The 20,989-nt window shown below is 47.2% G+C and overlaps 1 protein-coding gene across 5 annotated transcripts in view; it reads left to right on the top strand.

Moving 5' to 3' along the window:
• The window catches only part of LOC119952859 (fructosamine 3 kinase related protein), a 38,112-nt gene that overhangs the window by 645 nt on the left and 16,478 nt on the right, over window positions 1–20,989 (top strand). For 2 of the 5 annotated variants that reach the window (XM_038776420.1, XM_038776423.1), the window contains exon 2: window positions 18,068–18,219. In XM_038776420.1, coding sequence (XP_038632348.1) covers window positions 18,068–18,219 — 152 coding nt within the window. Of the gene's footprint in view, window positions 1–1,243; window positions 1,302–18,067; window positions 18,220–20,989 lie in introns of those variants that run through there. The other 3 variants (XM_038776422.1, XM_038776421.1, XM_038776424.1) reach the window with 3 other exon arrangements.

The raw sequence follows: 20,989 nt of genomic DNA, 5'->3' as shown, positions 1-20,989 counted from the left end.
AGTGAGGTCTTTTATGCCCTTGAAAAGAGGTGGAGGGCACTCTTATCATTAGAGGATAAAGGAACATCCCTCAATCGGCACTTTAAAACTGGGAGTTAAACAAAGGAAACATGGGTCAAAGCAAACTGTAAAACCAGAATTTTTTTCACCTTCATCCTTATACAGAGAACACTGATCACATCCAATATCGACAGCTTTGACAAAGTGTCCCAGACAAAACGTTAGCTCCCTTCTCTCTCCACAGATGTTGTCAGACATGCTGAGATTGTCCAGCATTTTTGCTTTTGATTCAGATTCCAGCATCTGCAGTAATTTGCTTTCATGAAAGGAAATTAGGATTGATATGAAATGAAAATCGCTTATTGTCACGAGTAGGCTTCAATGAAGTTACTGTGAAAAGCCCCTAGTCGCCACATTCCGGTGCCTGTCCGGGGAGGCTGGTACGGGAATTGAACCGTGCTGTTGGTCTGCTTTATAAGCCAGCGATTTAGCCTAATGAGCTAAACCAGCCCCTATCATTAAAATGTCATTAAGAAATGATAAATGTATGGAATAATCTCATAGATAGGAGGGAGAAACCCAAAGAATCATTTTGAGTGGGGAAAAAACTAATTTGATGCTAGTGTGGAGTTATTTTAGGTGTTTCCTGAAAGGACATACTTAGATGGGGTAAAATTGGTATTCCCAACTCTGGTTGAATGTATTCCTGGCTACTTAATCATGTCATCCATCCCTTATGATCTGTATAGTCAAATGGTATTTCTCTTATTTCCAATACTGTGTTTCTATAAATAACATGAAAATGTTTAAATTAAAATAATATGGTTTTTTTTGCAATGCCCTTCTGCTTTTTTTTTGAATTACTTTATCAGAGTTACAAAGCCAGAGCTCAGAGTGTGGACGGGAGCTCCTTGTCTGCTCCAAAAACCAATTTAAATTGAACCAATTCATGGTCCCCACGAGAGAGACATACCAGATCCAGGCATTACAATTGACCTCTCGCTGATCTTGGCCAATTATCCTTGGATGTTTGTGACAGCGTGTAATCACAGTGGTAATCACAGAATGTTGTTCCAGCACAAGAGGCCAATTGGCCTATTCAGTTTGCGCTAGTTCTCTGAATGACCACTGCCCAGTTGCCATTCCTTGCCTTCTTCCTGTAACCCTGCAGATAATAATCCAATCCTATTTTCCTCAAAATGAGTTGTGTGTAAATCTGTGTTTTTCATTTCTGTTCTGCTAGCGCAGCTGTTTTGATGGACTTGGATTTCTGTTTGAAGATTGAAATGTGCAAGTTAGTGGAAAGTAGCAAATTTATGTCCTTACTCGTCATGAAGCTCTTGGCATTATGACTATGAGGCAGGCTTGATACTCCAACTGGTCTTTTTCTTGTCCATTGTTTTTGTATTTTGAAAGAAATCCATCAGATTATTTAGTGTACCCACATTTTTCATTTATGTATTGTGCTGCATAGATGTTCATGTATAGGTAACATGTTATTTGGGGAGAAGATCCTGGCCACCAGGATAGAGGACTGTGTCCCAGGGGTGATACACGAGGATCAGACAGGATTTGTCAAGGGATGGCAGCTCAACACGAATGTGCGGAGATTGTTAAATGTGATTATGATGCCTGCGGTGGAGGGGGAGGCGGAGATAGTGGTGGCGCTGGATGCAGAGAAGGCGTTTGATAGAGTTGAGTGGGGGTACCTGTGGGAGGTGCTGGAGCGATTCGGGGAGGGGTTCATCAAATGGGTGAGGTTACTTTATGAGGCCCCGATGGCGAGTGTAGTTACCAATGGAAGGAGATCAGAGTACTTCAGGCTCTACTGTGGGACCAGGCAGGGGTGCCCCCGTCCCCCTTGCTTTTTGCACTGGCGATAGAACCTTTGGCTTTGGCGCTGAGGGAGTCGGGGAGGTGGAGGGGCCTGGTGCGGGTTGGGGAAGAACATAGGATATCGCTGTATGCGGACAACCTGCTGTTGTATGTGGCAGACCCAGAGGGGGGAATGCCGGGGGTGATGGAGCTGTTGGCTGAGTTTGGGAGCTTCTCGGGCTATAAGTTAAATCTAGGCAAGAGTGAGGTATTTGTAATACACCCGGGTGATCAGGAAGAGGGAATTGGGAGGCTCCCGTTTAAGAGGGCAGTGAAGAGTTTCAGATACCTGGGGGTGCAGGTGGCCAGGAGTTGGGGGACTCTCCATAAGCTTAATTTTACCAGGCTTGTGGAGCAGATGGAGGAGGAATTCAAAAGGTGGGACATGGTGCCGCTATCGCTGGCGGGTAGAGTGCAGTCCGTTAAAATGACAGTTCTCCCGAGGTTCTTGTTCCTCTTTCAGTGTTTGCCCATCTTTATCCCTAGGGCCTTTTTTAGGAGGGTGACTAGCAGCATTATGAGCTTTGTTTGGGCGCATGGGACCCCGAGGGTGAAGAGGGTCTTCTTGGAGTGGGGTAGAGATGGTGGGGGGCTGGCGTTACCCAATCTCTCGGGGTATTATTGGGCGGCCAATGTGTCGATGGTGCGCAAGTGAGTAATGGAGGGGGAGGGGGCAGCATGGAAACGGTTGGAGAGGGCGTCCTGTGGAGAGAGAAGCCTGGGGGCGCCGTGGCCGCTCCCTCCTACGAGGTATACCACGGGTCCAGTGGTGGCGGCTACCCTCAAGATTTGGGGGCAGTGGAGGCGACATAGGCGGCAAATGGGGGGCTCGATGGAGGCTCCGCTAAGGGGGAACCATCGGTTCATCCCGGGGAACATTGATGGGGGGTTCCAGGGTTGGCACAGAGCGGGCATCAGACAGCTGAGGGACCTGTTCATTGATGGGAGGTTTGCGAGCCTGGGGGAGTTGGAGGAGAAATTTGGGCTCCCCCGGGGAACATGTTCAGGTATCTGCAGGTAAAGGCGTTTGCTAGGCGGCAGGTGGAGGGATTCCTTTCGCATCCCGCGAGGGGGGTGAGTGACAGGGTGCTTTCGGGGGTCTGGGTCGGGGAGGGGAAGATATCTGATATCTACAAGGTAATGCAGGAGTTGGAGGAGGCGTCAGTAGAGGAGCTGAAAGCTAAGTGGGAGGGGGAACTGGGGGAACAGATCGAAGATGGGACATGGGCTGATGCCATGGAGAGGGTTAACTCTTCCTCCTCATGTGCGCGGCTTAGTCTCATCCAATTCAAGGGGCTGCACCGGGCCCACATGTCCGGGTCTAGGATGAGTAGGTTCTTTGGGGGCGAAGACAGGTGTTCGGGGAGTCCAGCGAACCACGTCCGTTCTGGGCATGCCCGGCACTGGAGGAGTTCTGGAAGGGGGTGGCGAGGACGGTGTCGAGGGTGGTAGGATCCAGGGTCAAGCCAGGCTGGGGACTGGCGATTTTTGGGGCTGGGGTGGAGCCGGGAGTGCAGGAGGTTAAAGAGGCCGGTGTGCTGGCCTTTGCGTCCCTAGTAGCCCGGCGGAGAATCTTGCTACAGTGGAAGGATGCGAGGCCCCCAAGTGTGGAGACCTGGATCAATGACATGGCGGGTTTTATTAAGCTAGAGATGGTCAAATTCGCCCTGAGAGGATCGGTACAAGGGTTCTTTAGGCGGTGGCAGCCCTTCCTCAACTTTCTGGCTCAGCGATAGGGTACTGGGTCAGCAGCAGCAGCAACCCGGGGGCGGGGGGGAAACTTGACTATGTTTGCTTATTTAATTTTAATTTATTTTAAAATTCTCTTGTTTACTGGGTTGGGGGGGGGGGGTGATACATGCGTTGATACGGTCTTGGGGGTGTTACAGTTATTATGGTGTTTCATGGTTGCTTTTTATTGTTTGTTATATTTTCTGTAAAAAATTCCAATAAAAATTATTTTAAAAAAACAAAAAAAAACATGTTATTTGGATGTGAAGTGATGAAAAAAATAACATAGGAATAATAATTTTCCACATAGTTAGAATAGAAGTTGAATTTATTTGCTTCTGTGCTGTAAATTTCTCAGAATAAAATTAGTTTCTATTAATTTTCCTCCTTCTGAGGTTCATGATTTGGCCAGCTACAATTTTGTCATGTTTAGGAAAGGAAAGATTTGTGAATCAAAGTGAAGTTACAAACAAGCAATGAAAGACAGCATTAAGCTGGGAAAAATTCACCATGGTCCAATTCCTGCTCACATATTCCAAAGTGAGATTTAGTAGGATTTTCCCTAGATTTGCCTTTCACACCCTGTATGTCTGCAACTGCATGTCCCAAATTAGAACTTCTTAAGATATGGAAGCTGCACATTCTCATTCCCATACCTATGCCCAGAATATTGCCCTGAGGCAAATTTGTCCTAACTATCTGTAGCAACCGAGACTATCCACCGATTACTTAAAATGGCTGATGGTAACTAGATAAATGTCAGGTTTATTTTGTGCAACTAATTCTTGAATTCACAGTAGATTAACACATTAATTGGTCATCCTGGAATTTACAGTGTTGAAGGAGGCCATTCTACCCATCAAGTCTGCACCGTCCCTTGGAAAGAGAACCCTACTCAAGCCCACGCCTCCACCCTATCCCTGTACCCAGTAGCCCCACTTAACATTTTTGGGCACTGAGGGCAATGCACCTAACCCGCACATCTTTGGACTGTGGGAGGAAACCAGAGCACCTGGAGGAAACCAGAGCACCTGGAGGAAACCTATGCAAACACTGTGCAGCCTCTGCACAGACAGTGACCCAAGCCGGAAGTCGAACCCCGGACGCTGGAGCTGTGAAGCAACTGTGCTAACCACGGTGCTACTGTGCTGCCCCTGTGCTACAATGCTGCGCCATCAAGAAAGGTTCCAAAACAGCAAGACCAATGAATTAATCTTGCCTTTTCTATGAAGCCTTTTCTATGACGTTTTATTACTAGATTTAAAAAACACTACAGAGCCCATCAGATCTGTCGTTTCCACCAAGCCGAATAACATCTTTACGTACACTGACATCTACTATAAATATTTACAAAAACTGAAAAGGCATAAGCAAAAAATCAACCCAATTATAAAATTCAACCCCTAGTCCAAGGCTTTCTGCCCTAAAATATACGAGGATACACTTTTTTGCTGTGATTCCTTGTGCGCATATATTTGCGTCACGGCCATACAATTGACAGGAAGGCAGACACTTCTGGAACATGAAGTTGGAAACTGAATTGAAAACTAATTGATAAATACAGCGTGTAGCTGAACCCCAGAGACTAGAGATCCCAGATTTGATCACTGCACTGCACTAAATTGGCTGATTTTATCAGGGAGAATTATATTAATGCCTGACCTGTTCATGATGCCCCTGGGCTGGAAAAGAAAAAATCAACCAAGATTATACTTATTGATCTCCAATAAAACCTTTTGCATGGGTGTGGATGTTAGTTCAGTATTCAAGTTGGTTTGAACTTTAACACAGCTTTTCACACTTTGGATCTGGGCACTCACCTAAAGAACAGCTAAATGTTTCTTAATTCATGGGATGAGTGTGACACTGGCAAGGTTAGTATTTGTTGCCCATCCCTAATTCTCCTTGAAGGTGATTGTGAGCCACTTTCTTGAAGTTCTGCAGTGTACCTGGTGTAAATTGCTACACCCACATCCCTACTTGGATGAGAAAACCTTAAATGTCTCCAGAAATTCATATCTGGAAGAAATAAGAAGAGAACAAATGCAAAAAAACTGAGGGTGAATCACCCTGGATTTCCCATAAACTTGCCCACCTTGTCTGTCAGTCCAAAATGTTGAATCAGATAAGTAAAGGTCAGAAGGAGGATATTTGGCCTGTTGCAAATTTGTTAGTGCAAGTTCTTCAGCCAGAGCTATCGATCATCATTTCCTGTGCTTTACCTTTTTCTTTTTTAAATTAAATTTAGAGTACCCAATTCATTTTTTCCAATTACGGGGCAATTTAGCGTGGCCAATCCACCTACCCTGCACATCTTTGGGTTGTGGAGCGAAACCCACGCAAACACGGGGAGAACGTGCAAACTCCACACGGACAGTGACCCAGAGCCGGGATCGAACCTGGGACCTCAGCGCCGTGAGGCAGCAATAGAACATAGAACAGTACAGCACAGAACAGGCCCTTCGGCCCTCAATGTTGTGCCGAGCCATGATCACCCTACTCAAACCCACGTATCCACCCTATACCCATAACCCAACAACCCCCCCTTAACCTTACTTTTTACGACACTACGGGCAATTTATCATGGCCAATCCACCTAACCTGCACATCTTTGGACTGTGGGAGGAAACCGGAGCACCCGGAGGAAACCCACGCACACAGGGGGAGGACGTGCAGACTCCACACAGACAGTGACCCAGCCGGGAATCGAACCTGGGACCCTGGAGCTGTGAAGCATTTATGCTAACCACCATGCTACCCTGCTGCCCCAATGCTGGCGCAATGCTAACCACTGCGCCACCATGTTGCCCTGCTTTACCTTTTTCTTGAATTAAATGTTTCTTTTCAAATACTTACCAATTCAGTTTTTTTTCTTTTATAAATTTACAGTATCCAATTCATTTTTTCCAATTAAAGGGGCAATTTAGCGTGGCCAATCCATCTACTCTGCATGTCCTTGGATTGTGGGGGTGAAACCCAGGCAAACACTGGGAGAATGTGCAAACTCCACATGGACAGTGACCCTGAGCCGGCACCGAACCTAGGACCTCAGTGCTAACCCACTACGCCACCATGCTGCCCTATCAATTCAGCTATAGTAATTGTTTCAATGGTCACAATAACAAAGGATTCCATGTTCATAGATCCTCAGTGTGCGTTCCCGTTCATCTTTCCAGCGATAATCCTTATTCTCTGCTTTTTTGTCACCAATTCATCAACCAACAGAAAAAAAATCATATGCTCAGCTCTTCATAATACTGAAAACCTCCCTCACATACCTCTTAATCCATTGAGAAAATTTAAGTACTGTACTGTGTCTATAATCATTTATTCCCAGCTCAATTTGAGTAAATTTCAATTCTATTTTTTTCTCTGGCTTCATTTCTTCCTGAAGCCTCCCAATCTGCCTAAACATTAGACCACTGCCTTGACCAAACAATCACAGTAGAGCCTTGCCCCTTCTCATCATGTCACACTTTGGCCTCTTGGTCCTATCCCTCCAGAATCGTATTCTGCTTTGAGAATCTGACCTTGTTTGACACTGTCTTCAAAATATTTTTTCTTGTGCCTCCTGATGCCTCACACTTAGTTTGACCCCAAGATATCATCCCTTGCCTTCTGCACTCTTCATCTTCACTCCTTTCACTCATCACCACTTTTCTCCTTCCTCCACGGTGAACCCAATGCCTCCCCAACCTCATGCTTCATATAAATTCTCCGACTAATGTTTTTGACCAGCTCCTTGTTCATGCTATTCCCTGTAAACTCTCCTTAATCTCAGTCACTGATGAGAACCCAGATCAGTGTTTGATTCAGCAATAGCTACCCCCCTCCGCCAAAGTTACTTATCACAACACTTTCAAACACCCTGCAAGGATTTGGCCCTCCGTTTGAGGAATAGTTTAGTTGTTGACTTTGCTCATTTCGAGCTTCATGTCCCACCTATGTTGTCCTTGTCCCACTTTACAACCATTTCCCTGCCCCATCCAGCCATTACTCGTAAGGGCCCATATCTGGTTGGACCACATCAATTGCTGTTGAACCTCACCTCTGCCCAAACCATATGCTACTCCAAGATTACCCTGGAAAGCAAAGATAACTCAGCCTCTTTTCTGCGCTACCAACCGTGTCTTTAATTTCCCTCGTTCTCCCAATACTTAGCTCCAGCAACAGGCTGGGGGGGGGGGGGGGGGGGGGGGGGCTGATGTTCTGTACATGTTTAAAGTAATATAACCAAATTTTCTGAACTGTGCTTTTAAAACTTGGAATAATTGCAGAATTTAGTTTCATCCTTTGATCTGCAGCAGTCGGGTTGATGGGTGAAGTGTGAATTTAAGTGCGAGAGACAGCTGCTCTGCATGCTTAATGGTTGGCTGGAGTTATATAAGCATTTGTGGGTAGATGTGCCTGCCTTTTCAATTGGGTTAATGTTTGTCGAGCCATATGTTATAATCTCCAGTATCTTTCATATGATTTTTATATTGAATTTTGCCCAGAGTGTTAAGAGATTGTTATTATTCTAGGTGAAAATATGCTACTTCATTGTTGCTTTCTCGGTCTGCAACATTCTCTAGCATGTCAGTAGATTTAAACATCAAAGTGAATTCAGACAGCACAACTGTCTTTCCTTGCTGAAAGAAGAACTTAATCACAAACTGAAGGAAAGAAGATCTCAGGAACACAGTGTCTGTGGTGGAGTGAGAATTGAAGTTTGTATTTGCAAATACTTATCGAGAAGTTGGCAAAATGGACACTTAATTTTCACTTTGTCCTGGCAAGATTTGGACAGATTTTTAAAAATTCACCTTGCAGGCTGAGCATTTAATTTATGCACAGCAGCGCTGCCCTTTGAAAATGAAAATAGCTATTGTCACGAGTAGGTTTCAATGAAGTTACTGTGAAAAGCCCCTAGTCGCCACATTCCGGCGCCTGTCCGGGGAGGCTGGTACGGGAATCGAACCGTGCTGCTGGCCTGCTTGGTCTGCTTTAAAAGCCAGCGATTTAGCCGAGTGAGCTAAACCAGCCCCTTTGGATGAATATAATCACAATGTCTCTTTGTCAAAATTGTAGCTAATTTCAGTTTATGGTAGTTCAGAGTAGTGGTGATTTTTTTTTGTTTGTTGACGCGATCAATTTTACAGTAGGAACCTACTGTAAAGTCCAATATAACATATACCAAAATTGGCTTAAATTGTTAAATCTAGGTTGTGGAACACTGTGATGAAAGAGTAAATGAGAATATTTCTGGATTGGAGGAGAAAAGGTTTGCTCACAGTGTGCATGACTATTGAAAGTAAAAACGATTTTTAAAAAAAATCTTTGCACCTGTGGTATATATTTAAACTTGCTTCCTGACTAGTTACTGTGTTTGCAACTGAATCAAAGTCTGTGCTGCGAATGTAATTTCACAGTTCTTCACTGTGTTAGGAATTTACAAGATACCAGTCACATCAGGAGAAGGAAGCAAGAACATGACCTAACTCCTTCAATGTGCTAAAGAATTTGTTTCTAACTGTAGATTTTCAAAAATGAAGGCAAGGTATTTCATCAGTTGGGAGAGTAGTGTCTGGGAGCTTTCCATGTCTGCCCCATTATATCCCTCTTAAGGGCCCCAAATCCCCGCCGCTGGAATTAACCCAGTGGTGAGCAGAGGGCTCGCTTTGAGGGAGCCTGAATGGATTTCCAGGGGGCTCCACTGCTCAAGACCTCTGTTTGCTGATTGGGTGACTCAGCATTCAGATGGGGCGTGTGGTGGAGGGGGCGTGTGGTGGAGGGGGCGTGTGGTGGAGGAGGCGGTTGGTGGAGGGGGCGGGTGGTGCTTGTTGAGAGTCTACCCCCCCCCAATCCTGCTGCTAGCCTAACCCCTACACCTGCTGACCCCACCCCCTGTACTTGCTGCTGACGATCCCCTACGCTTGCTGCAGTCCCCACCCCCTACGCTTGCTGCAGTCCCCACCCCCTACGCTTGCTGCAGTCCCCACCCCCTACGCTTGCTGCAGTCCCCACCCCCTACGCTTGCTGCAGTCCCCACCCCCTACGCTTGCTGCAGTCCCCACCCCCTACGCTTGCTGCAGTCCCCACCCCCTACGCTTGCTGCAGTCCCCACCCCCTACGCTTGCTGCAGTCCCCACCCCCTACGCTTGCTGCAGTCCCCACCCCCTACGCTTGCTGCAGTCCCCACCCCCTACGCTTGCTGCAGTCCCCACCCCCTACGCTTGCTGCAGTCCCCACCCCCTACGCTTGCTGCAGTCCCCACCCCCTACGCTTGCTGCAGTCCCCACCCCCTACGCTTGCTGCAGTCCCCACCCCCTACGCTTGCTGCAGTCCCCACCCCCTACGCTTGCTGCAGTCCCCACCCCCTACGCTTGCTGCAGTCCCCACCCCCTACGCTTGCTGCAGTCCCCACCCTCTACGCTTGCTGCAGTCCCCACCCCCTACGCTTGCTGCAGTCCCCACCCCCTACGCTTGCTGCAGTCCCCACCCCCTACGCTTGCTGCAGTCCCCACCCCCTATGCTTGCTGCAGTCCCCACCCCCTACGCTTGCTGCAGTCCCCACCCCCTACGCTTGCTGCAGTCCCCACCCCCTACGCTTGCTGCAGTCCCCACCCCCTACGCTTGCTGCAGTCCCCACCCCTACGCTTGCTGCAGTCCCCACCCCCTACGCTTGCTGCAGTCCCCACCCCCTACGCTTGCTGCAGTCCCCACCCCCTACGCTTGCTGCAGTCCCCACCCCCTACGCTTGCTGCAGTCCCCACCCCCTACGCTTGCTGCAGTCCCCACCCCCTACGCTTGCTGCAGACCCCACCCCCTACGCTTGCTGCAGTCCCCACCCCCTACGCTTGCTGCAGTCCCCACCCCCTACGCTTGCTGCAGTCCCCAGCCCCGACGCTTGCTGCAGTCCCCAGCCCCGACGCTTGCTGCAGTCCCCACCCCCTACGCTTGCTGCAGTCCCCAGCCCCGACGCTTGCTGCAGTCCCCAGCCCCGACGCTTGCTGCTGACCCCAGCCCCGACGCCTGCTACTGGCCCACCTCCTACACTTGCTGTCCCCCACCCCACCCCAACACTTGCTGCTGACCCCAACCCTTGCTGCTGACCCCACCCCTGCTGACCTGACCCCCCTACTTGTACTGGCATCTATCAATTGTTCAATGGGCAACTAGTGACTGTATTCCTTGATGGGAGGCAAGTATCTGGAATCTCTTGGAAGTGAAGATAACTCCAAGGTGACTTGCCTGGTGATGAAAGTTTGGACCAGGATTGCCCTTTATTTTCTTAAATATAAATTTAGAGTACCCAATTCATTTTTGCTAATTAAGGGGCAATTTAGCGTGGCCACCCACCTAACCTGCACATCTTTGTATTGGGGCGAAACCCACACAAACACTGGGAGAATGTGCAAACTCCACACTGACAGTGACCCAGAGCCGGGATCGAACCTGGGACCTCGGCGCTGTGAGACAACAGTGCTAACTGCTGTGCCACCATGCTGCCCCCAGGATTGCCTTTTAGCACAGCCTCTGTAATTTGATGTCCAAGCTGTAGATTTTCATTACTTCAAGGCACTGCTAATGGGTGACTGGCCAGCCAACCTGGTGTATTAATGCAGCGTTTCCCAAACCATTTGAGTTACAGAATGCCGAGTGATCTCCCAAGAGCATCGGGGAACCCAAAGCACTCTCATAATGCCAACACCCCTTTTTTACAGTGAAATAAGTGCGAACACAGAAATCAAATGTAAAGAAGTCTTTTCCAGCTATATCTGTGCATATAGTAACCCACCTATCTGATTGCATTAACAGAATTGGCTAAATGAGGAAATTAGAAGAATGACAGAAAATGGAAAGGTTAACTGGAAAATGAAAATATGTGATCTCGGATCTTTCTTGTGGTTAATGGCACATGAGGCAGGCAAAGCATATACTTAATGCCTGTTTCCATGACTAGTTTCATTTGGAACAGGTTGCCAGCAACTATAATTTGAGAGGTGCCACTCCGCAGCAAGCATGGCTGACCAGGAGACTGTCCCACTCTTAATGCTTGTGCGTAGACTGGGTGACAGCCAAGGTGCGTTCACGTTTTGAACACACTTTTTCTGGCCATCAAGTACTGGAGTGGGACTCAAAATCAGAGCCACTGGCTCAGAGGCAGGAATGCAATGCAGAGCACCACAAGACCTTTTATAAAAATATGTAGCATTAAACATAGATATATTAAAAGACCTTCCAAAACAAAAACACAAAGGCATTGAATCATGAATGTAAAGTGTTTACAAACAAGTGGACACTTTAAAAATGAATCAGGTGGGAATTTAGAAGTTTTCGCAGAACAGCTTTCAATGCAGAAAATAGTGCTAATATCTCCCCCTGATACCAGGGAAGATGTAAGCTCACAGAGAGAATGAAGATCAGTAACAAAATGATTATGAAAGCAAAGAGTGTTTTTAACATTTCTAAGTCAACTGGACCAGATGGAACTCATCCAAAAACAGTGAAGGAAATGAGAGTCAGAAGTTCAAATAGCTTTTTGTTCACAGCTCATTGAATATAGCACATTAGACTAGACTAAATCGCTGGCTTTGAAAGCAGACCAAGGCAGGCCAGCAGCACAGTTTGATTCCCGTAACAGCCTCCCCGAACAGGTGCCGGAATGTGGCGACTAGGGGCTTTTCACAGTAACTTCATTGAAGCCTACTCGTGACAATAAGCGATATTCATTCATTCATTTCATTTTCATATACAGATGGGAGGGGAAAATGGAAAACTAGTTAATGTTACAAGTTTAGGTCAAGTGAATAGTGCCAGGAATTACTGGCCTGTTAGTTTGACTTGAATTAAGCATTGGAGTATATTAGTCAACAATCCCAATCCATTTGACAAGGATAAGTCCAGAAATAGGGGTCGTAGTTTCTAATAAATCTAAGAAAGAATTCAGGAGAAATTTCTTTACTCAAGAGTATGGTTAGAATGGATAATTTGCTGCCACATGGAGTAGTTGTTGTGAATTGCATAGACGCTATTGAAAGGAAGCAAGATAATTAGTGAAGAGAGAAAGGAAGAGGGCTATGCTAATAGGGTTCGAGGGAATAACATTGTAGTAATCCACGGGAGGCAGGAGTTCCGTCACCACACCAATATTTATTTACAATAACGATATTACAGGAGCAGCTACAAACAGTGCTGCTAGCAGTCCAGTCAAGAAGACTGGTTCCAAAGCCTATACAGGTGCTTATATGGGCCCCCTCAATGAGCTATCATTGAGGCAGCTCATACTCCAATTGGCCAACCAATAAAGACATTTGGGATTCATTAACCCCCCCCCCCCCCAAGGTCCGAGGAATTCTGCCAGCTGGCATTCCTCGGAGCTTCTTCCTGCTCCTCATGTCTGGGTCTGTCACCTCTGTGTTGTCCGCCGGGTCGTTCTCCGAAGTGGGCGGGGTGTACCTTTTGGTGCCCGTCTTTTCCTTGACGACCTCCTTGGAAGTTGTTCTTCCTTCTCCTCGGGGAGAGGTGTCACAGAGGCCTCGTCGAACGTGTCCATCTCCGACTCTGACGACTGGATGACGGGGTCTGGAGAAATTGCTCGGGGCTGGGATGTGGGTATCCTTTCCGTCTGGGCTATCCCAGCTTGAGGCGGTCCTGCTTCGCCTGCCTCCAGGTGTGGTTCCGCTGCCCTTATTTGGTCTAGGTGTTTCTTCAGCACCTTACCTCCTATCGAAACCTCATAGGATATGGGCCCTGTTTGGGACTCTACCGTGCCTTTGACCCACGTTGGTCCATTCCCATAATTCTTGACCCAAACCGGTGCCCCCACCTGGAAATGTCTCTGCTGCCGACTATTATCATGCCCCCTGCGTTGGGCCTCCTGTTGTTTCTCCACTTTCCCCGTTAAATTTGGGAAAAGGAGACTCAGCCTCGTTCGCAGCCGCCTTCCCATTAAGAGTTCAGCTGGCAATATGCCCGTTGTGGAATGCGGTGTGGTCCTGTAATCAAACAGCCAGTGGGAGAGCTTTGTGTCCATTGACGCTGCCGGCTGCTTCTTGAGTCCCGCTTTAAGTGTCTGGACCGCTCTCTTTGCCAGGCCGTTGGTCGCTGGATGGTAAGGGGCCGTTTTTATGTGACGGACTCCTTTTTCCTTCAGGAATTTTCCAAATTCCCCACTTGTGAATGCCGTTCCGTTGTCCAACACCAATACCTCCGGAAGTCCATGTGTTGCAAACGAAGCCCTGAGCTTTTCATTTGTCGATGCTGTGCTTGCCGCGTATACCCGGTGGACGTCCAACCATTTGGAGTGGGTGTCCACTATCACCAAAAACATTGAGCCCATGAAAGGGCCGGCGTGGTCAATATGCAGGCGGGTCCACGGTCTGCCTGGCCATTCCCACGGGTGCAATGGCGCTGCTGGTGGCACTCTTTGCCCCTGTTGGCACTCCTGGCACCGACGTACCAAGGCTGCTATGTCTGTGTCCAAACCTGGCCACCAAACATAGTTTCGAGCTAGCATCTTCATTTTATACACCCCTGGGTGTCCGTGATGTAACTCAGTTAAGATTGCCTGACGGCCCTGAGCTGGGACTATTACCCGGGCTCCCCATAATAGGATACCGTCTTCTACGGTCATTTGGTCCCTTCTGCTCCAGTATGGGTGCATCTGGGGCTCCACTGGTCTTTCCAGTTCCCCTGTTAGCAGTAAATGCTTCATCTTGGCTAAAACTGGGTCTTTTTGTGTCCACAACCGAATATGTTGTGCATCTACTGGTAGGGTGTCCAAAACATTTAGAGTCATTACTGTCTCCTCTACTTTTGGTATTTGCGGCGGAGTGTCCGGGAGGGAAAGTCTGCTCAAAGCATCTGCATTTGCTACCTGCGTTCCCGGTCTGTGCTCCAGAATGTATCTATACGCCGCCAGTAGCAATGGCCAGCGTTGGATTCTAGCTGATGCAATCGTGGGTATTGACTGGTCTTTTAACCCTAGTAACGGCTTATGGTCCGTCACTATGGTGAAATTTCCGCCTGTACAGATGCTGTTAAAAAATATTTTACTGCGAATATCACCGCCAGTCCTTCCTTCTCGATTTGGGCGTACTTCCTCTCAGCCATCGCCATGGTCCTCGAAGCATAGGCTATTAGCCGTTCTTCCCCATTCCTTGCTCAATGGGCTAAGACGGCTCCTACCCCGTAGGAGGATGCATCACAAGTGACCACCAACTCCTTCCTTGGGTCATAATGCTCTAGGACATTTCGGATGACAGCTGTTCCTTAATGTCCCTAAATGCTTGGTTTTGGCGGGCGGACCATTTCCATTCTTGACCCTTTTTTAGTAGCTGGTGGAGGGGTTCTAGGACGGACGCCCTATTTTCAATAAATTTTCCATAATAGGTTACCAACCCTAGAAATGATCGTAACTCCTGGACCGTGGTGGGAGCTGGGGCTTCTTTTATTGCCCTTACTCTGTCTTCTAATGGGTGTAAGCCTGACTCGTCTACTTTATATCCCAGGTATGTCACTTGTGGGGCCAGAAAAACACATTTTTCCCTTTTTAGCCGTCCGCCTGCCTTTGCGAAATGCCTGAGCACTTCCTCCAGGTTCCTTGAGTGTACCCGTGATTAAGACATCGTCCAAATAAATCGCCACCTGCGGTAGTCCCTGCAGAATATTTTCCATCGTACGCTGGAATATAGCGCAGACTGATGACACTCCGAAAGGTAGCCTAGTATAACGAAAAAGGCCCTTCAGGGTGTTGATCGAAGTGAACTTCTGGGAGTCCTTGTCTAGTTTTAACTGCAGGTAGGCGTGGCTCATGTCCAGTTTCGTGAACAAAAGCCCACCTACCAATTTGGCATATAGGTCGTCTATTTTTGGGATTGGGTGTCCAGCAGTGCGTATTTGTTTACCGTCTGTTTGAAATCTCCACAGAGCCATATCGAGCCGTCTGGCTTCAAAATTGGTACCACCGGCGCTGCCCAGTCTGAGAACTGTACTGGTCTGATAATGCCGTTGCGCCATAACCTTTCTATTTCGTCATCTACTTTCTTCCTTAATACAAAAGGTACTCGTCTGGCCTTACAAAATTTCGGAAGGGCTTCTGGGTCCACGTGCAAAGTTGCTTTGGCGCCTATGATTTCCCCAAACCTTCCTGGAAGACCTCTAGGTATTTTTGGAGTACTCCACTCAACTGCCCGCTTCCACTCTGGAAAATTTTCATCCAATCTAATTTTAGGTCTTTCAGCCAGTTTCGTCCAATTAAGCTCAGTCCGGAGCCCTCTACTATCGTCAACGGTAATCTGAGAAATTGTTTCTCATATTCCACGGGTACATGAGTCGTGTCTCGAACTTCCAGGGGTTCCCCTGTGTAGGCTTTAGGTTTTGTCGATGTTTTTGTTAGGGTTAGTGGCTGGAGTCCATCTTTGATTTTTCTAAATGCTGCCACTCCCATTACTGATACGGCCGCACCCGTGTCTATTTCCATTATTGTTGGCCGCCCGTTCACCCGTGGGGTAATCTTAATGGGTTCTGCTTTCTTCGTTCCAATATTATATAATTGTTCCCCTTCGGAGGAGGATGGGGCGTCTAGGTTGTGTACTTCCCTGCGTCTCCACCTGCTATTCCTCTTTTGCCACCTCCTTCTAGGGTTTCTGTCGCTGTTACCCCACTCTGTCTGGTGCCAGAAACGGTCCTTCTCTGTTGGTGGAGCCTCAGCCGGTACTTCCCTCTGTCTCCAGTTAGTTCTGGCAGACTTGGGGGCAGTTCTGGGGTTTTCCTTTTTCCCTCTATTCCTCAGGTTTTTCCTGAGAGCAGCTATCTGGTAGCAGGACCCGTTGTGGTAGTCCCTCTCACAGGTATCTACCTCCATTGGTCTGCCCTGTAGTTCCTGCGCCCCACTTGCTGCCTTTTCTAGGGACATTGCGAACTGTAACGCCTGCCTGCAGTCTAGCTCCGTTTCCGCCAACAGGCGTTTCTGTATTGTGAGGTTGTTAATACCACACACTAACCGGTCCCGAAGCATTTCATTTAGCATCGGGCCAAACTCACATTTTTCCGCCAGCCTTCTCAGGCGGGTCAAGAAATTCGTGACTGACTCCCTGTCTTCCCGCTTCGCTGTGTAGAATCTGTACCTACGGAAAATGAGGGGTGGTTTTGGGTCGTAGTGCTCTTTCACCAATTCTGTTACTTCTTGGAAAGTTTTCGTGTCCGGCGCATCGGGATAAGTCAGACTACGTATAATGGTGAAAGCTGATGGTCCGCACGCCGACAGCAGGATAAGCCGTCTCCTTTCGTCCGTCAGTATATCATTTGCCCGGAAGAAGTAACACATTCTCTCCACATACTGGGACCAGTCCTCAATAGCCGGGTCGAATGCCTCTAACCTCCCAAAAAACGGCATTTTTAAAATGGCAAGGCTTAACCTCCGAGTGCGGCAGCTGGTCTCCGCAAAATTCTTAGTTTACCTCGTCGCCACTGTAGTAATCCACGGGAGGCAGGAGTTCTGTCACCACGCCAATATTTATTTACAATAATGATATTACAGGAGCAGCTACAAACAGTGCTGCCAGCAGTCCAGTCAACAAGACTGCTCACAAAGCCTACACAGGTGCTTATATCGGCCCCCTCAATGAGCTATCATTGAGGGAGCTCATACTCCAATTGGCCAACCAATAAAGCCAATTGGAGTTCATTACAAACATGTTGGGAGGTGTGGGTGGAATGTAAACATTGGTATAGGCCTATTTCTGTGCTTTCAATTCTATGTAATTGAATGGAACATTAGAGAAATACACAGGGGTGGTTAAAATATGGAGCTCTTGGTTAAAAATCTTCAAAGCTGACCTATAGATTTCCTAAAAAGGGATCTGTATTATTGCTTATAAAGGAGGATTATTAAAGGCAAATGCACATCAGAGTGCCTTGTTGGGGGAAATGGATTGATTCGTTCCTTGCATTCTGTTAATTCTGTACCAACGTTTAAGGGATGGAATAAGGGCAGCCGTGTCACACATTTGAGCTGAGTGGTTGCTTGGAACAGAAAATAAATGAAATTTTGCCAACTATGAATAGATAAATAAATTTGTGATTGTCTTATGCAAAGGTGTGCAGGTTAGGTGGATGGGCCTTGCTAAATTGTCCCTTGGTGTCCAAAAAGTTAGTTGAGGTTATGGGGGGGGGGGGGGGGAGGCGCCTGGGTAGGGAGCTCTTTTGGAGGGTCGGTGCAGCCTCGATGGACCAAATGGCCTCATTCTGCACTGCGGCGATTCTATGCTCACCAAAAAAATGACTCCATTTAAGCAGCATGCAAGAGACAGGATTTCAGGCAGGATGAGAATTCCAGAAACAGATATGTATGAAATTTTGGAACTGAGCCCCTCAAATTTCATTGGTTTGTTAAATGTGGTGATGCTTTAAATATTTTTGTCGTGACATTTGTTGGCGATGTTCATCATTTCATGAATCACACTGTTTGAAACAGGCCAAAAAAATGTTTGATGGTGAAATGGCAAGTCTCGAGGCAATCTTGAAAACCAGCACGGTGAGGGTCCCAAAGCCAGTGAAAGTGATCAGCCTCTCTGATGGTGGAGCTGTGTTTGTTATGGAACATTTTGATATTCACAGTTTAAACAGGTAAGGTTTCAGCTTGGGAAAGTTCATTATTCATCATTCATTCATTCTTAACCTGCTAATTTATGAATGGAAACATCTTTCCCAAATGAAAAGCTGATTTTCGATTCATAATTTGGGAGACGAATGTGAATCTGGAGATAAAAGTTGAGATTCCACTCCTTAATGATATAATTATAAAATAAGCTCCCGTTTTATTATTTGTGAGTGCAGAAACTTGTTAGTAAGTTGAACATCGGTTAATGCCATGCTTGGAATAAATTATTTTCTAATAAGTGTATAATAATTGCATCAAAGTATTTGGGATTTGGCCGCATGTTTATGAATTAATGGCTGGAATGCCCCATTTGGTTATGTCTGTCAATTAATATCTGGCATTATACTTGTCACCATCACAAAAGCATGCTAATGGAATTTTAAAAAACCCGGCAGCTCATTAGTATGCATTTGTTTCTAAATATATGGGAGATAGATTTCCATGGTACAGTCCTATTTTCGGGCTCTGGTGTCACCAGGAAACACTGAAGCTTCAAACTCTTGTTTCAGGATGTTATTCACACTCTTTGGTCTGAATACTGCCCTATGATGCACCATAATTTCTTATTCTGCATTATTCCAATGTTCAACTACATCATAAATTTGTAATAATGATGCCTGAGACCTTAATTTTTGAGTGTGATTTTGTTGAGGCTAAAGCTACTGTTGTAAAAATAGGTTAGAAATATTGTTAAAAAGGAAATGTGTATTATAAATCTCGGTATCGGGAATGTTTCATGGATGTAATGTATTTGTATAATCGTATATTTGCGCTGAAGTATTAGATATGCTGTGACATAATTAAACATAATTTGTGGAGCAGTAACTGAGAGTAGATAGGTCAGGAATACAATATGGAGGGCTGCACGCTGGCGCAGTGGTTAGCATTGCTGCCTCACGGCGCTGAGGTCCCAGATTTGATGCCGGCTCTGGGTCACTGTCTGTGTGGAGTTTGCACATTCTCCCCGTGTTTGCATGGGTTTCACCCCCACAACCCAAAGATGTGCAAGGTAGGTGAATTGGCCACACAAAATTGCCCCTTAATTGGAAAAAATGAATTGGGTTCAATAAATTTTTTTTAAAAAAAGGAATACAATATGGAGTCTAGGATTAGAGAGTTGGGCAAAGTTGGAGATGGAATGTGGAAGCAGGAATGGGTTTGATTTCCTATTACCAAGTAACTGAAAGCAGACTGGTTCCTGGAGCCTCAGACTGGAAATGTAAACATGATACATAATTGTCTGTGTGACAAAGTGTCGTGGATGTGTACCAGGTGCTACATCTTTTTTTAATAAACATTTTATTGAGGTATTTCTTTGGCATTGTAACAGCAATAAGATAAACAATGTACATAAAAAGGAAAATATTAACATCGTACAAATACCACCTCCCTCTGCCACAGGTCCCACCATTACTTAATCCCCTAATCTACGCTAGCCTAAACCCCCCCCCTTTCTGCTGACGATTAATTCTCTGCAAAGAAGTTGACGAATGGTTGCCACCTCCGGGCGAACCCTAACAGTGACCCTCTCATGGTGAACTTAATTTTCTTTAGGCAGAGGAAGCCAGCCATGTCCGATCGCCAGGTCTCCGACTTTGGGGGCTTTGAATCCCTCCATGCTCGTAATATCTGCCTCCAGGCTACCAGGGAAGCAAAGGCCAGAACATCTGCTTCTTTCTCCTCCTGGATTCCTGGATCCTGCACCACCTCTGGACTCATTGCCACCCTTGTATTTAATACCTTGGACATGACGTCGGCAAACCCCTGCCAAAATCCCCTCAGCTTTGGACATGTCCAGAACATGTGGACATGGTTTGCTGACCCCTCCCGCACACTTCGCACATCTGTCCTCCACCCCAAAGAATCTGCTCAACTGGGCCACTGTCACGTGAGTCCAGTGAATGACCTTAAATTGGATCAGGCTGACCCTGGCACATGTTGCGGTCGCGTTGACCCTACTCAACGCATCCGCCCAAAGGCCCTCCTCTATTCCCCCCCCCCCCCCCCCCAATTTGACTTCAGCTCGTCGGTCTGCATCTCCTCCGATCCCATAAGCTCTTTATATGTGTCAGAGACGCTCCCCTCTCCTATCCATCCTCCAGAAACCACCCTATCCTGAATCCCCCTTGGCGGCAGGAGTGGGAAGGTTGGCACCTGCCTCCGCAGAAAGTCCCGTACCTGCAGATTTTGAAATTCATCTCCGCCCGCCAGTGTAAACTTCTCCTCCAGCGCCCTCATACTCGAGAAGCTTCCTTCTATAAACAAGTCCCCCATCCTCTCGATCCCTGCTCTCCGCCAAATTAGGAACCTCCCCCGTCCATCCTCCTCGGGGCAAACTGGTGATTATCGCAGATTGGTGACCAGACCGCAGATTGGCTCCGACCCAGTGCGGAGCATGGTCCGAGATCGTAATCGCCGAGTATCCCGTGTCCACCACCCCTGCCAGCAGTGCCCTACCCAAGACAAAGAAGTCGATTCGAGAGTACACCTTATGTACGTGGGAATAAAAAGAAAACTCCTTCGCCCTCGGCTGCCTAAATCTCCATGGATCCACCCCCCATTTGCTCCATGAACCCTTTCAGCTCCTTTGCCATTGCTGGCACTGTGCCCATTTTCGAGCATGACCGATCCAGGCCGGGATCAATAACTGTATTAAAGTCCCCTCCCATGATCAGCTTGTGCAAGTCCAGGTCCGGAATCTGCCCTCTTTATAAACTCCCCGTCATCCCAATTTGG

The sequence above is a fragment of the Scyliorhinus canicula genome, chromosome 18 (assembly GCF_902713615.1).
Source record: "Scyliorhinus canicula chromosome 18, sScyCan1.1, whole genome shotgun sequence".
In the NCBI taxonomy this organism is placed as follows: domain Eukaryota; kingdom Metazoa; phylum Chordata; class Chondrichthyes; order Carcharhiniformes; family Scyliorhinidae; genus Scyliorhinus; species Scyliorhinus canicula.
The sequence above is the reverse complement of the archived record's forward strand: the minus strand, read 5'-3'. Positions and strand labels throughout refer to the sequence as shown.